Raw genomic sequence first — 16,170 nt, 5'->3', positions numbered from 1 at the left:
ATAAATATATATTAATATTATAATATATTAATATACATTAATAATGATAAAAAGTATGACATTTGTTGTTATTAAATGATAGAATTCACTAAAAGTATATAAATATGTAATAAATAAAATAATTTTGTGATAAAAATGATAAATGAGGTTTATCTATTGTCGATACATTGGTCATTCTCATTTACACCTGAAAAAATAGCCAAAAAACCCAATTTTTGTAACTGGGCGGGGCTACCCATCTTGAAAGGAGCTAAAAAACATGTTTTTTTAAATTTCTATTTTTTTAAGTTAAACTATTCTTTTTTTGGTTTATTCTTTTTGCATTATTTAACTAGATGGTAAAACAATAGAAACATACAAAAATATTGATTATTACTCAATATTATACAGAAATATAAGCAAAACTCCTTAGGTGGGCGGGGCTACCCGACTCTCCCCTAATTGTTGTACTAAAAAGCAAAATTAAAGAGAAAAGTAAAGAATCGTCAAGCAATTTTTGCCGCCAATTTATCAAGATGATTCGAAACGATATAATTGTATGCTTATATAAAAAAAAAACTTTGAGTTCCTTGTTTATCTTTTGACTGAATTTGCAGACGTTTCTATGTCAACAACCGTCTCATTTTAACTTCACTTCCACAATACCAGTCGTTATCACAACGTAATACGCCACATTTCAATGCAGTTAGCAAAGTGACGTTAGCAACAAACTGTTTATTCAAGTAGATTATTTGGACCTGACCGAGTAAAGACATAACGGTAATTCCTTGTAATACTATATATTTTACCATGTTTTACACGTGTTTACTATAAATTTCTACAATATTTTCGCTCTTTACACAATTAAATTAATGTTATTAAATTTTTTAAGTTTGTCTGATATTTTGTGAAGCTAATTACACTGACTTTTTTTAAAAAATGTCTGTGTTACCGTGTGTATGGATTAATTATTTTATATATATATATATACTATATATATATGCGTACCTGCTAAATTTTACGCATTTGGTGTAAAATTTTAATTCTATATTTAAAGTGGTTGTAAAGTATATGCATACCTGACAACTCTTCCGGATTTTCCGGAAGATTTTATTTTCATATTTAAAGAGGTAGTAATTATATACTATTTTCTCTTTTATAAACTTAATTTTTAAATGATTTTGATCGCCACAATTCTTACAAAAATTAAGCACATATATTAATATGCGTTTCTATCACGGTTGTCAACTTAAGTTTTCTCAAACACAACGTATTTGTTTGCTTAAAATTGAAGTTTTAATTCCATTTTAATACCACTGGAAAAAATGATAATGGAAGGGATTAAAAGTTGGCAGGTATGTGTATGCTTTTTATATATTCCTTGCATTAATAAACTTAATTTATAATCTTTTTGACCACCACTACTTTTAAAAAAATTAAGAATATGCATATTAATATGTTAAAAGGTTGGGATATAGTTATATATATACCAAAAATTTTAGTGTATATGTTAAATTTTACTAAACAAATTTTCTTCTGACTGAATATTAGCTGATTTTGTTTGCAAATGTAATTGGTTTTCGAAAACAATTATTTAAGCTGAGGAAAAAAAACCTTATTTAAATATGTTGCGAAACCAATTAGGAAGATGGCGTACAATAGTTTCGATAATAGTGTAGTTACTGGAAGATATTTCTAGTAATCGGTAATTAAACAATGCAATCAAATCTCCGATAAGGAAATACAATCTGTGCAAAGCACTAAAACCAATTTTATTGATTGACGAAGTGTTTCTATTCTACTCCTAGGAAATCAAACAGGTTTTATGTTCCACCTTATTTTATAATGATTTGCATGATTAAGATATCGTTGTAATTTTTTTTCTAATCCTAAATATTAATTTGAGATCCTTAAACTTAGCACTTGCCTTCATCTGATAAGGGTTCTAAAAATGTATTAATTGCTTGAAGTGTAGTAATTAATTGCTAGAAGTTATTTTTAATTACAATCATAAATAACTGTAGATGTTAATCATTAATATAATTTGCACTTATGCCGATTGTTGAACAAGAACTTTTGAAGTCAAAAAAATATTTTATAACTTTAAGCATTTGGATCAATACATGCGCTCATACTAAAGTTAATTGAAAATAACTTAAGTGACCAAAATTCACGTGGCGCCATAAACTCGCCAAACTCAGTCTTACGTGACTTAACGAAATTTTCAAAGCGATGAAATTAAAATTTGAAGAAAAAAATATAATGCTCAAAAAAGTGAATAGTAACTTCTCCCATACACCGCTTAGGATTTAAGTAATCATCAGTGTCTGCATATAATTACGTTTTATTTCGTTTTCAATTAGCACAAATATGCTTTTAAAAGTTAAACACGTCAGACGAAAGTTTAATTTGTGCTACCTTTTACCATATAAATTATAGAATTATTTTAAAAAAAGTTATAGTTTTGTAGTTTTACAGTAATCTTATAACTTGGTGACGTATTTTGGTAGATAAGGAGATCATACGTAGTTGAAAACGAAACCAGGATATGACGTTACAGTAGGATTTGATGGGACCTGTAACACAGCGCATCTTATGCTGGCATGCCCTTGAAAAATCACCTCGAGATAAAGAATTTTTACTTTTGTTTCGTTGTAGAAGAAAAACGTCTGCGTGAAACAGTATATCATCTTCTTTAAACACGAACAGATGACGATTTTTAGATATTTTTATTATTTCTTATCACTTGTTAATAGGTTGTTCAATAAGTTGAAAAACTGATATACGATCGAGCTGGGAGCTTGGCATCGATTTGGCGTGCACTTAAGTATAAACCATAGAGTTGAGATAGTGCTCTATGGTGCAAACAGGCTCTCTCCATTGGGACAATGGTTTTTTCTTAGTTTGCAACAGAGTAAAGTAGCTTGTTGAGTAAAACTTAATCGTGTAACCTGACGTCATTTCTAGTAACATTAAGTATTAAACTTAGTAAGTATACTACTATTTTTTTTCCCATCCAAACTTGAAAGAGATTTTCTAGTCTAGACCTCAAACTATTATGAGCTGCTCATTACTCATTTATAAAGTTATACAGAAAATTGTTAAAACTTTGTAAACAAAACAATTCTGAAATTTAAAATATTATATTTTATTATAATAAAATTAGCGAAAAATATGTACTATTTTCATTTTTTTTTTTAAATTCCTATATTATTAGGTTTTGAGAAAAGTTCTTTTTAATATATAAATCAAAAATTCTCATCATAGTAATAATATTATTAACTTTAGCTGGACCATTCCTGTATGTTAATCCTCAAAATATAAGAAGACTGAGCTTTAAAAAAGAAAAATGCATGAATTGAGTGATATTTTATCTATATTTATTAGTACAGAGGTTCCCGATTTTTATCGGCTAGAGGCCCAAATGATTGAGTTTTTTTTTTTTTGGCAAAGCCCCGGCATTCTTAAAATAAAAGAAAGAAAATAAAAGACTTATAAATGTTTGGCGGAGTGATTTAATGACAAACAAAATACAAATTCTTTCAAATTTAATGACACAAAAAGTACTTGTAAACATTCGCAGAGTTGAGTTTGCGTTTTACTTTTTGTAGAATATGTTTTGCATTTGTTTTTACTACTAGTTACTCTGTAAGGGAAGGTGTTCTGTCTTCCTACCAAATGCGATTTCGGATAAATAAAAACGAAGTAAATTGGAGACGCGACAACATTTAATATACACAGTTGTTCACAAGTTAATATAAAATATATACATCCATTAATACTTTTATATCACAATCTATGGAACGTCAAGATTGTAATCATTATTGAGTTGTCTTAGCAATGCGCTGCTTTTATTTCTTGTAAGACTAAATTTTGCAAAACTAAGCGCTATTTACTTAGTTTTAGATAGCGTTGTAAACGCATTTACTGAGATTTAATGTTAATCCAAACTGTTGCAATCTCTCAAAAACTGTTCTGAGATGTTGTAAATGTTCCTCTTTATTTAGAGCGCGATGCAATTAGGCCACGTAGAGCAGCATGCATAAATCTCTAGAATGTCTGCGCTGCGTTACGAAGTCCAAAAGTCATCAATGGAAATTCGAACAGTCCGAATGGCGTACTAATAGCTGTTTTTTCTATATATGCTTGTTCCATGGGAATTTGATGATACGCTCGATGAAGATCTAATGTGGAATAAACCGTACGATCATCTAATTGGTGCGTAAATTCATACAGGTGTGGTATAGGATATCTATCCGGTAATGTGGCTGCATTTAAACCAAGATAGTCCCCGCACGGTCTCCATTCGCCCCTTTTTTTTCTTGACCAGGTGTAATGGACTACACCAGGGGTCGGCAACCTATTGATATGGAAGAGCCAAAAGTTACAATATACAAAATTTTCCGGTTTTTGAAGAGCCACTACAATTTTTTGATTTAATATTATAGTATTCGCTTTTATATATATATTTGATTTAAAATAAACAGCTTTAAACACGGAATAATATTTATTTATATAAAAACACAAATATAGATAGTTACATCAGTGGAAGTATTGGCTTTGTATGCCTTTTGAAAGTTTAAATCTGGCTAATAACTTGTTTTTTTAAATTTCAAGCAGGACTCTAGATTTTTTATTTGTTAGTTGACTTTTAACTTTACTTTTTATATTCATGCAAGAGAACGCTTGCTCACACGAACATGTCGACCCGAAGATCATCAGCACTCTGCCAACTTCTTAACCTCACTCTAGTATTCTGGAAGACTATTCTGCCGAAAATTGCCTTATATATGCCGAAAGCCAATGAAGTTTTTATCATCAGTTATACTGTTTGAACCAGCATTTTAAGTTTCAACTTTTATTTTCATCTCCATATTTTTAAGCTAATTTTTATCATCAATTGTACTGTGTGGAGCTGTGGTGGCTCACGGGGGCATTCACAATGGGTGTTTCAGAATTTATGAATTTTAACTTGCAGTAGAAGTAAAACAAAAATGGCATTTTATGTAAATTTACCGGTAACTCCATTTATTGACAACCCTCAGAATCTCTAGAGGTTTCTGTCTCAGATAAATGTTTATAAAATGATTAATAAGCTATCAGATGAGGTTGCTTTGGTAGTTATAAAATTTGAATTAACAAATAATGCTCTGACATGGCTACTAATCCTGAAACCTGACTATTTATTTAAACTATTGATAAAGCAGCAGCGTTGATGCGTAGATTTTTTAAGGTTGGATACCTCTCTAATGATTTGGTTGCATAGCAACCCACATTACTGTTACCTGATGAGACTAAAAAATGCAGTTCTCAAAGTAACTGTCGCTGTAAGTAATACTTATAAAAATCACATCACTAATTAAGCTTCTACACTTAATGGCCACTCTCTCTCCCCATTTCCATAAAACCCAAACTTATGGAGGCGAATGTCCAAGATTTTAAAAGTTTGGTTCAAAATACTCAAACTAGTATCCAAAATTTACAATCACAAACCTTAGCCATAGTCAACTTTAACAATAGCACTGATTTATTGGTCAATCAAATATGAGCTTTAAAAGAAGAGATCGAAACGTTAAAAGAAATAGCAAATTTTAACGTATGCTTATTTTGTGCCAGTAATCATGTTTTATTAAATTGTCTTTTATTAAACGGTGCTTGCGTCTGGCCCAGACTCCGCCAAAGCCCACTTTATCTCTAAATGGAAACACATTCTGAACAATTTAGGAAGCAAGTAGAACTGCTGCATAACTAAGTAAAAATTAAAAATTTACTTTACTGATAACAATCCATAAATTGTAAATTTTACCAGCGAAGTATGAAATACCTAACTATGGAATATGCATGCTATAGAATCCCAAGGCATTGGTATTTAATGCTAGACGCTTTTAGGCAAAGTGAGAATTATTACATATTTTCCCCAACCATTGTAAATCATGTAAGCCATTCTATAGAATGACAAATGCTATTTAGGCAAAGTATAAAAAAAGGTCCTGATAAGGTTTTTAAAAATGATGTGCATTTTTCAAAAATTTAAATGTTATTTTGCAAAAAATAATGAGAGTGCCATTAAAAAATCTATTTAAATTTCGAAAAGAAAAACGAAAGTTGCACCAAACAAAATTTATGCCTTTCTATTGAGAAAAACAAAATTAACATATTAAAAAAAAAGAGAAATTAAAATTAACCTACTTGTTACAACATGACAGGCTTGAATGACATTTTGAATTACATTCCATTGAATTCGAAATGAATCGGAGATGTATTTCATACTTAGCCCCTTTCTCATTTGGCATTCCATAGAATGTCTAGGTAATGTGTGAAATACGAATAAATTCATACAAATGCCTAGGAATTGTATACAACGCCTAGGCCTTCTATAGAATGCCGGATTTCAAACTAAATTTTGTCGGTAACATATATAGAGAGAAATAATAGAACTCAGAATGTTATTAAAAAATTATAACGTTTATGATCATTAATATATTGCATTGTTGCATCGATCTAATATTTGATTGTCAGAATTTTTTTTAAAAATAGAAATTAAAAGTGCGATTTTCCACTTATAAAATATTTATCTGCTTTTTCTATTAATAGGTGTAATTATTGTACAATTTAAGATATATCTATCGTATTTTATTAATCTTTTCATTTTACGATATTTTCCAGTTGCCTAAAAGAAAAGAAAACATTCTCATTAATGACACAAAGTAAACTTTTTTTTTATTCATCATTCAACTACAACATCTATAAATGGTTGAAGTGAAAAACTATTTCTTTTATTTTCCATTTTCAGTCAAGTGAGATATTAAAAAGATCTAACCTTTTCAAGATGTCACTATATCCAGAACTGGAACACTTGCCAATATGGGCAGCCAGCAGTTTGTGAGAAGTTTCCTGATCAAGGATAGAGATTTGACTTGGACAATTGAATGTATGTTAGCGAATTTGAAATTTTAGTTCAATTCCAGGAAAGAAAAAATTAAAAAAACAAACGTTTTTGGACAGTTTCTAAAATCAAGAGTTTTGTGACCACAGGTAAACACAAAAGATTCCTAAAAATATTTTTGTCAAAATTTTATAAAATGAATCGAAATGTGAAATTTTTAATATGTAAAAATATATCTTTCATTTAAATTTAATCCTTAAATTAGTTCATTGTAGCTACTTTTTTGTTTGTGATTTGCTTTTTTTTTGTTGAAAGAGGAGAGAGGAGTTCAAAACTGCCAAAACATGCTAATATTTGAACAGCCCCATTATGTTGCAGATTCAAGATATAACATGATTTTTGTTTGTTTTTGAATTAAGACATCTGATAACTGCTTACGAGCTTTATTTAAAATATTTCAAAAGTTCAAAAAATTTTCTCTAGCGTATGCATTTATCTTTTGCCAGTATTTTTTTTAAATAATTTAATACAACGTTTGCAACTATTTTTGAATTGAAAAAAATTTTTGTATTTATCACCTCAGTCGTTAATATGAATACAGTTTCGATCACAATTATTATGGGAATAAATATATATTCTGGCACATATGAGCTTTAATTTATTGAAATAGTTCTACAATGATATTGCTTAGTTTCAACATAAAAGAAAACTTTTAACTGCTTATTTGAAATGAAAAAATTCCTGTAATTTTTTTAAAAATGCATTTTAATTTTTTTATATTTTATTTTAAGGTCTTAAAATAAAAGAAATAGGTTTTTCAGTATTCGAAAATCAACTGTTTAATTTTTTGAATTTTTTTTTCAAAAATTCATTCTTCTTAAAACACTACTAGACATTTAAAACACACTAAATCCTTAAAGCGACAAAAATTAAAAGCTAACAAAGAGTTATGCAAACTAAAGAGAAAAAAATAACCTTAGTTTATCATTAAAAAGAATGTCATAATTTATTTTATATACAATTTTTTTGTACAACTAGCTTTGGTTGATGCATAGGCTTAAAAATTTTTTTCTAAATATTGAGATTTTTAATAATTCCTGGAAATTTTAATAATTCTTGAAGAAATTTTAAATAATTCCTTGAGATTTTTTTTTCTTAAAAAATTTGCTCTCAGTTAAACAATGCTGCACTGTACTATATTCTAGATCATACAAATTCTATACAACTTCATAAGTGATGCAAATAATAATGGAATAAAAATTTAGATTAGCATAAAAATTATTTTTTCATATGGTTTACTTTATATGCAGCCTACCTTTTTTGTACAACTAAATTTGTTCTAAAAAAAATTGCATGAAAAAATTTGCTTAAAATATAGATATTTACCTACAAAGAATATTTTTCTGTGAAAATTCTTTTCACAAAACAATACCGTAGTCAAAATCATACAAAATATATTAACGAAACCTCGTAGCGAAAATTATAAAAAACTATATGTATATAATTAAAATGAGTAAATTAATATATTCTTTTAACAAATTAACTATGTATATCAATTTAATCTATTAGAAACTTATTTTCTTATATAAATAGAAAAAAAAAGTTACTTTATTTCTCGTTACGTTGAAAAAAATTTTTCNGTGCTTTTTGTGAATTTTAATTTAATTGTTACATATGCTTCATAGTGTAATACCATTTGTGTAATAACAAATGTGATCGGTGGCGTGCCCGAAATATTGTGTCGGGTGACATAAATGGCACGCGTGCCATTGGTGCGCCATCCCTGTGCTGAATCGTAACGATCTTTCCCCTCAACTTGGGCGCTGAATATGTAATGCAGGAAAGCTACCGTCAAGAGCGATTGAAGAAGGGGGCAGATCATTTGACTTTCACCCACTCATATTTTCTCCATTAATTATAATCGGAATCGATTTTGCTTTTTAATTTTCTTCAGTTCACGAATTTAGCAGGATTATAATTTATTTTAAAGTAGTAAATATTTATTTAAAAAAGTAATTTTTATTAAAAAAACAAACATTCATTAAAACTTTAAAAAATTGAATAAAATCCATTCCCTCTTGAATAAAAAAACTTCTTCGATTTGTTATTTTTTCTATGTGTGTATATAAATAAAAACTGCGCTTTATATAAAAAAATATTTAATTATATATATATTTAGAGTTTTAAAAAAATAAACAAGACACTTGTTGCAGAATTTGTTTTATCTTTATTAAACTCTTATCTTAAAAAATTCTTTTTCGCTATACATTTTAATAATATATTTTTCAATAAAATAGAAATCACACAAATAAAATTACATACATTTTATACCATAAATAAATTTTACTAAAGAATTGTAAACTCAAAGAATGAATAACAATCTAATTTCCACGTACTATTTTTGCAAAAAATTAAAGATTGCAATTTTTCTTAATATTATAGTAGTCTAATGTTTCAAAATTCCTGATCACAGTGCAATAAAACAATTTGCGATGAAAATCCGCCAGATAATAGAGCATCTTATTCTAAATAAAAAACTTGAGCATTTGAAAAATGTGTTGAAGAGAAAAAAATTCTACATTTTTCATGATTTACTTTATAAAAGCATAACTTTTCTGTTCAACAAAATTTTTGATACTAAAATCTGTTTAAAAATCTTCTGTTTAATTCTTCAACTTTTTTCACTAGAAATTAATAATAAATAAACAGAAAAAGAACTTAATTTTACTTAAGAATTTCAAACTCAAGGAACGAAAATCAATATATTTTCCATGTACTATATTTTTCAAAAAAAAAAAAAAATCTCTCACTTTTTTAAGCAAATGTAATTTATACAAAAGCAATAAATAAAATAAATACTGCAATTTCATTTTCAATATCATAGATAATGATCTAGTATTTCAAAATTCCTGATCACACAGTAATAGAACAATTTGGGATGAATGTCCACCCAATAATAGAGCATCTTATTTTAAATAACTCTTTTGTACAACAAATTTCTGACACTAAAATTTACGGTTGTAATAAGCAAATGCAATTTAAAAAACAAATAAATACTACAATTTCATTTTCAATATCATAGATAATGATCTAGTATTTCAAAATTCCTGATCACACAGTAAACAATTTGGGATGAATGTCCACCCAATAATAGAGCACATTATTTTAAATAACTTTTTTATACAACTAATTTATGACACTAAAATTTACGGATGTAATAAGCAAATGCAATTTAAAAAATAAATAAATACTACAATTTCATTTTTAATATCATGGATAATGATCTAGTATTTCAAAATTCCTGATCACACAGTAATAAAAATTTGAAAAAAAATGTGTTATCGAGAAAAATTTCGACATTTCGCTTGATTTACTTTTTATACTGCATAATTTTATTGTACAATAATTTTTTTCACAAAAATTTTCTTATAAATCAACTGTTTAATTTTTTGAATTTTTTTTTTCAAAAATTCATTCTTCCTAAAACATTACTAGACATTTAAAACACACTAAATCCTCAAAGCGGCAAAAATTAAAAGCTAACAAAAAGTTATGGAAACTAAAGAGAAAAAAATAACCTTAGTTTATCATTAAAAAGAATGTCATAATTTATTTTACATACAATTTTTTTGTACAACTAGCTTTTGTTGATGCATAGGCTTAAAAAGTTTTTTTTTTTAAATATTGTATTCCTTGAGGTTTCTTTTTCTTTAAAAATTTGCACTGCACTATATTCTAGATCAGTGGTTCCCAACCAGGGGGCGATAGAGCTTCTCAAGGGGGCGATAATCCTTAGGGGGGCGACGAGTACTCAAAAGATAAAAATTGCTAATAATATTAATAATGAAAGCTATTTGAGATTGAAATTGAAAATATATATGAAACCTATGGTTCTGGTGTAGACAAAGAATTATGATAGTTAAAAATTAAAAAAAAAATTCAAGTGCAGGATCGTTTTCGTCATATCTTTTGGTATCGCAGGCGGAAGTCTGATAAGTCGCTCTGTTCCTCTGAGCAATAATACTGTTTCCAGGCGTATTGATGAGATGGCCGCCGACGTTGAATCAAAACTCATCAAATTTCTGAAAGAAAGCAAATTTGCGTTGCAGATTGATGAATCAACTGTGATAGATAACAAAGCTGTTTTAGCTTACGTGAGATTCATAAATGAGAGTAAGGAGATTAACGAGGAAATGTTGTTTACAAGAACTTTGAACACAGATACAAAAGGATCGTCGATTTTTAAATTGGTCAAAGATTATTTTGAGGTAAAAGAAATTCCCCTCACAAATGTAAGTGCTTGTGCAACAGATGGTGCTCCAACCACGTCTGGTTGTCATACTGGATTTCTGGGTCACTTTAAAAAAAAGTACCGGAAGTTATCTCACCATTCATTATGTCATTCATCGTCAACTTTTGGCTGCGAAAAATTGGTTACTTCTGGCATCAATAAAATAAAGGCTAATTCTCCTAATAACCATTTGTTCCGAGAACTTTGCCATGAAAATGATGAAGATTTCGAATTTCTACTCCTACATACAGCTGTGAGATGGCTTTCAAAAGGAAACTGAGCCGTTTCCTCGAATTGCTGGATTCGGTTACTGAGTTTCTCGACACCACTGATCCTGGTTTAAGTGAGAGTTTGAAGCAACGCTAGTTGGAAACTGCGTACCTCACTCATAGTCTTGAAAAAATGAAGGAAATCAACGTAAAACTTCAAGGAAATAAAATGAACATTATCAAGGCTAAGGGAATCATATCTTCATTCATCGCCAAGTTTGATATCTACAAGTCAAACATTGGTCGCAAAGAGCTAATGCAATTTCCAACTCTTAAAAAGTGTTCAATGGCAGATATCGAGATTCTCGAAAATAAAATCTTAATTTTTACTGATCACCTTGATCAGTTATGGAATCAAGATTTAAAGATTTAATGAAATTAGAAATTCCGGATTGGATTTTCGATCCTTTCTCTTTTGAAGTTGTGGATAAGCTCACTTCCTCTTTGTAGACTGATATTTAAGACTTGAAGTATGACTGTGAGGCTAAAGTCGTCTTTAAAAAATACGGTTACAAGTTAGATTGGGTAAAGCTTATGGACACTTATCCACAATTGTGGAAACAAACTGAGCCGCTTTTTATCTCGTTCCCGTCAACATATTTAGTAGAGACAGGATTTAGTTCTGTTTGGTTTTTTGAGCAAAAAGAGAAAGGGGTGATATGTGTCAACCAATCCCAAGAGGGGGGCGATGTTCTAGATCATACAAATTCTATACAACTTCATAAGTGATGCAAATAATAATGGAACAAAAATTTAGATTAGCATAAAAATTTTTTTTTTCATATGGTTTACTTCATATGCAGCCTACCTTTTTTATACAACTAAATTTGTTCTAAAAAAATTGCATGAAAAAATTTGCTTCAAAGAATATTTTTCTGTGAAAATTCTTTTCACAAAACAATACTGTAGTCAAAATCATACAAAATATATTAACGAAACCTAGTAGCGAAAATTAAAAAAAAACTATATGTAGATAATTAAAATGCGTAAATTAATATATTCTTTTAACAAATTAACTATGTATATCAATTTAATCTATTAAAAACTTATTTTCTTATATAAATAAAAAAAAAGTTACTTTATTTCACTGAAAAAAATTTCTCTCAGTTACTAATAAATGAAATAAAATAAAAATCGATGCTTTAAAAAATGAATTGAAAATAAGAAAATTTTACTCTAATTTTTTCAACTTTTGAATATTTTTAATGTCTTTAGTCAAAAATTTAACCTTGTTATAGATCATTAATTTAGTGTATAAACCTACAATGTAATTAAACGTTTCATCATGGGCAGCACAAGTAATAGTTTTCGGATCAATTAAACTCAATCGAGCAATAATTCTGCTTTTTAAGCCTTTTTCGTGAGTAGTTTCACTAAATATTTTGGAAAATTTATTTCCGAAATCGCATATTATTGTTGTTAAATTTTTGGTGGGATAAACTAACCCTTCATTCACATTTTGATATTCTTTGAAGGTAATAAAAATATTATGCACATCTGATTTTGAGTCTTGCACCAGCATTTTTTTGCATTCAGCATAATTAAATTTTTCCTAAGCTTTTTTAGCCAGATAGCCAGCAACATATGCTGCACTATTTGCGTCAAACGGGGAAATTTCATTCTCATTGTCCTCGGTTTGGGCAAAACTTCTGTCGTAACTTTCATCAATTACTAAACTTGCATTTAATTCATCTGGTAAGACTTGCACCGGGAAAAGGTTTTTATCGCCATCTGACTCACAATTCGCTTTGTCGCAAACACTGAAAATTTCTTCTGCCAGCAGAAAGCGCACTCGACACAGGAAATCCATCGGATTCGGGTCGTCACTAGATCCTCTCTTTCGACGTACCTATAAAAAATATTCAAAAGCACATATTTAAACAGCAATAAATGTATTTTATTTCTAAAGTATAATAAATTTTTACATTTATATTAAACAAAATGTTATCTTTCTTTTTTAAACTGCAATCCATTAAAAAAGCCCGTTTTTAAAGAAATAAGTTTAAAGTAGCGAATGATTTTTTTTTAATAAAAAAAATTCTAGGCAAGTAAATGATAAATGTAAATATAACAGATATTAGAAAAACTTCCGTTCGTTTTGAAGAAAATTATAAGGCGACGTTGAAACCTTTCTGTAAATATTATTCTTAAAAATAAAAGGGTTAAAAAATGCTAAATTAACATATAAAAATTATTACAATCCAAACTTTTTATGCAATACAAATGCAAAGTCAAAAAAAAAAATTACATAACTTTTTTTCTAGATTTATAAACATTTAATAATTTATAAAAAAAAGATTAGTAAACTTACCTGAGAAAAGAAATTTTCAAGGCAATCTTGGTTAAATCTATTCATTAGGACAAAATCAACTTCCTTTAAGAGCTCCAGAATTATGTCAATGAATGCTGACAAAGTTATTTTCCAACTATTAAGACTAGGAAATTTAATGGCTTTGCCATTAGTCTCAAAGTAAATAGGTTTGATAAACTGGAGAGTATCCTTCCATGCTTGAAGGTGAGGAGAATCCCTCCATTCTTGAAGGTGAGGAGAATCCTTCCATACTTGAAGATGAGGAGAATCCCTCCATTCTTGAAGGTGAGGAGAATCCTTCTATTCTTAAAGGTGAGGAGAATCTTTCCTTGCTGCTGAAAGCAAAGGTTTAGTTTTGTGCCTAAGCACTTTGGAGTTTATACTATCAAACATATTATCTACCTTTGAGCAAAAATCTGCAGTAAAGTTTTGCAGAAGAAGGTAGATAATCAAATGCTGTAAGATAGCACAACCCTGCAGCTACAGACCTAGATAATGCATGCGCTGCAAGCTTCAATCTCATTCGGCTCAGACCAGAGAGGTACACATGCTGTCTAGTCAGTTTCTTAACAACTCGCTGGATTCTCTCTGAATCAAATTTCCACAAAGAAACTACGTGCAACCACGAAGCTGTTTTAAATTGATCAAATTTCGCATCAATTTAAAAAAATTATTCCTCAAACATTTTAATAAATGAAAATGAGGAGGATAAAATAGGACGTAGATTTTCTTGTCATTGAATAGAAAGAAAGGTTTGTTTTCAGTGACTTTAAGTAGTTCAATCGCAATATTGGTGTTATTTGACCCTTGGTCACACACAGTTGCTACTGGCAAAAAACCACAGTTAAATAACTTTTCAACTGCCACATGCAAAAGTTCTTTCAGAATTGCAGAAGGTGTTGTGTTGGCAGAGAAAAATACTCCAACAACCTGTTTCCTCAACCCTCTCACCATAAAAGTGAGAGCGTGTGTTGCTATTTTCTGAGAATTTATGTCTCCATAATTCTCACAGCCAATTATTGTATCAGATTGTTCATGATAAAATAACGCAGAATCTATCTTCCTTTCATCCAAAGAAATAGTGCAAAGTCTATTGGGTTTATTTATTTTTTGTCCAACCAGCATTTTAGGGCATTGAAAACAGGTTCAATGAAACCAGGTTGTAGGCTTATTCCATTTAAATTATTTTTAAGAGTTCTTTTCGAAGGTAGATAAAAATGTCGGCTTAATGCAGAATACGCCTTCGGACTCGCCAAGTACAACTGCAACGCCAGATTCTTATCTTGTATGTTGTACCGGCGGCCATGAGCAGACGCACTCGAAAACTTTATTTGGGATGAAATGAAGTTATAAAGTACAGGTGTCACCAAGTTCTTCAATTCCTTCAACATACTTATATTATTTCTCCCAATTTGTAATGATGACAACCTTTTGTGGCAGAAGTAAAGTTTGCTGCTCAAGGCCTTTATTTTTTGTGTCACCAGGCGAAGCTATTTTAGAAGACTTTGGCGAAAGGTGAAAGCGTTTATTGCTCCCTAAAAGATATACAAAAAAGTACATAAGCTTTTTTCGATAAACCTCAAACAGCGAAAAACATATCAATAATGTCTTCAAAAATTTACCTTCAGAATAAGATTCAAATTTTCGCGTAGGAGTGCTAGATGCAACATTTCCGAAAAAGCAGTGAATGTCAAAAGTTAATTAGCAATACCAAACAAAGTCATTTGAAAAAAATATAAATATATTTTTAACTTACAATGCAATATATTAAATAATACTCGACTGTTGTTAAAGAACTGTGTATAAGTGAGGTTCATAATTCTATTTAAAGTGTAGCAAGTTTTTGTTAAAACACACTCAATATTTATGTAATTGTACTTAAATATTTGCATTAATTTTTTTAACAAGATACAAGAATACAAAGAAAAATTTATTATAACAGAAAAGAAATTAAAAAGCCAAAACTAATTTAAAAATATATATAACCTTGTTATCAACTTACACAATTATATTCACAAATAAGATTGCTTGCTAATATTGTATTAATATGGCCAAAAAAATTATTTATATAAAATAAAAGAAGGAGGAGGGAAAAAAAAGAAAATAAAAAATATGAAGCAAAAAAATGCAAAATAAAATAAAAATTCAAGAAGAACGCAGATTAAATCACAAAATGTAACATAAAAACTGAATACCGAAATTAAACGTCCTTTTAGTTATAGACAATTTGAAAAATGATTTTAAAATATTTTCGTAACTACACCCTTGTGCAAATTAATTGAAACAAACTCAATAAATTCAGAAAACTAAGAGAAAATGCTATTTTATTTAAATTTATACAAACTCAAAAATTTTTAGTACATAATATGATCTCCACGACACCTTATTAACATTTGGACACGATTCGGCATGGATTCCACTAATTTTTTACAGT

General features: G+C 28.9%; 2 protein-coding genes across 3 annotated transcripts in view; both read left to right on the top strand.

Moving 5' to 3' along the window:
- Positions 1-571: 571 nt before the first annotated feature.
- LOC107447582 (uncharacterized) overlaps positions 572-16,170 on the top strand; it is a 25,297-nt gene continuing 9,698 nt past the window's right edge. The window contains exon 1 of one of the 2 annotated variants that reach the window (XM_043054309.2): positions 572-759. The gene's annotated coding sequence lies outside the window, so the exon portion shown is untranslated. Of the gene's footprint in view, positions 760-2,629; positions 2,968-16,170 lie in introns of those variants that run through there. The other variant, XM_043054308.2, reaches the window with a different exon arrangement.
- LOC122271816 (protein FAM200C-like) lies at positions 10,912-11,436 on the top strand. The gene has a single exon (XM_043054316.1). The coding sequence runs from the start codon at positions 10,912-10,914 to the stop codon at positions 11,434-11,436; it is 525 nt and encodes a 174-aa protein (XP_042910250.1).

The sequence above is a fragment of the Parasteatoda tepidariorum genome, chromosome 10, assembly GCF_043381705.1.
Source record: "Parasteatoda tepidariorum isolate YZ-2023 chromosome 10, CAS_Ptep_4.0, whole genome shotgun sequence".
In the NCBI taxonomy this organism is placed as follows: Eukaryota; Metazoa; Arthropoda; class Arachnida; order Araneae; family Theridiidae; genus Parasteatoda; species Parasteatoda tepidariorum.
Note: the sequence above shows the minus strand (reverse complement) of the source record. Positions and strands in the feature narration are given on the sequence as shown.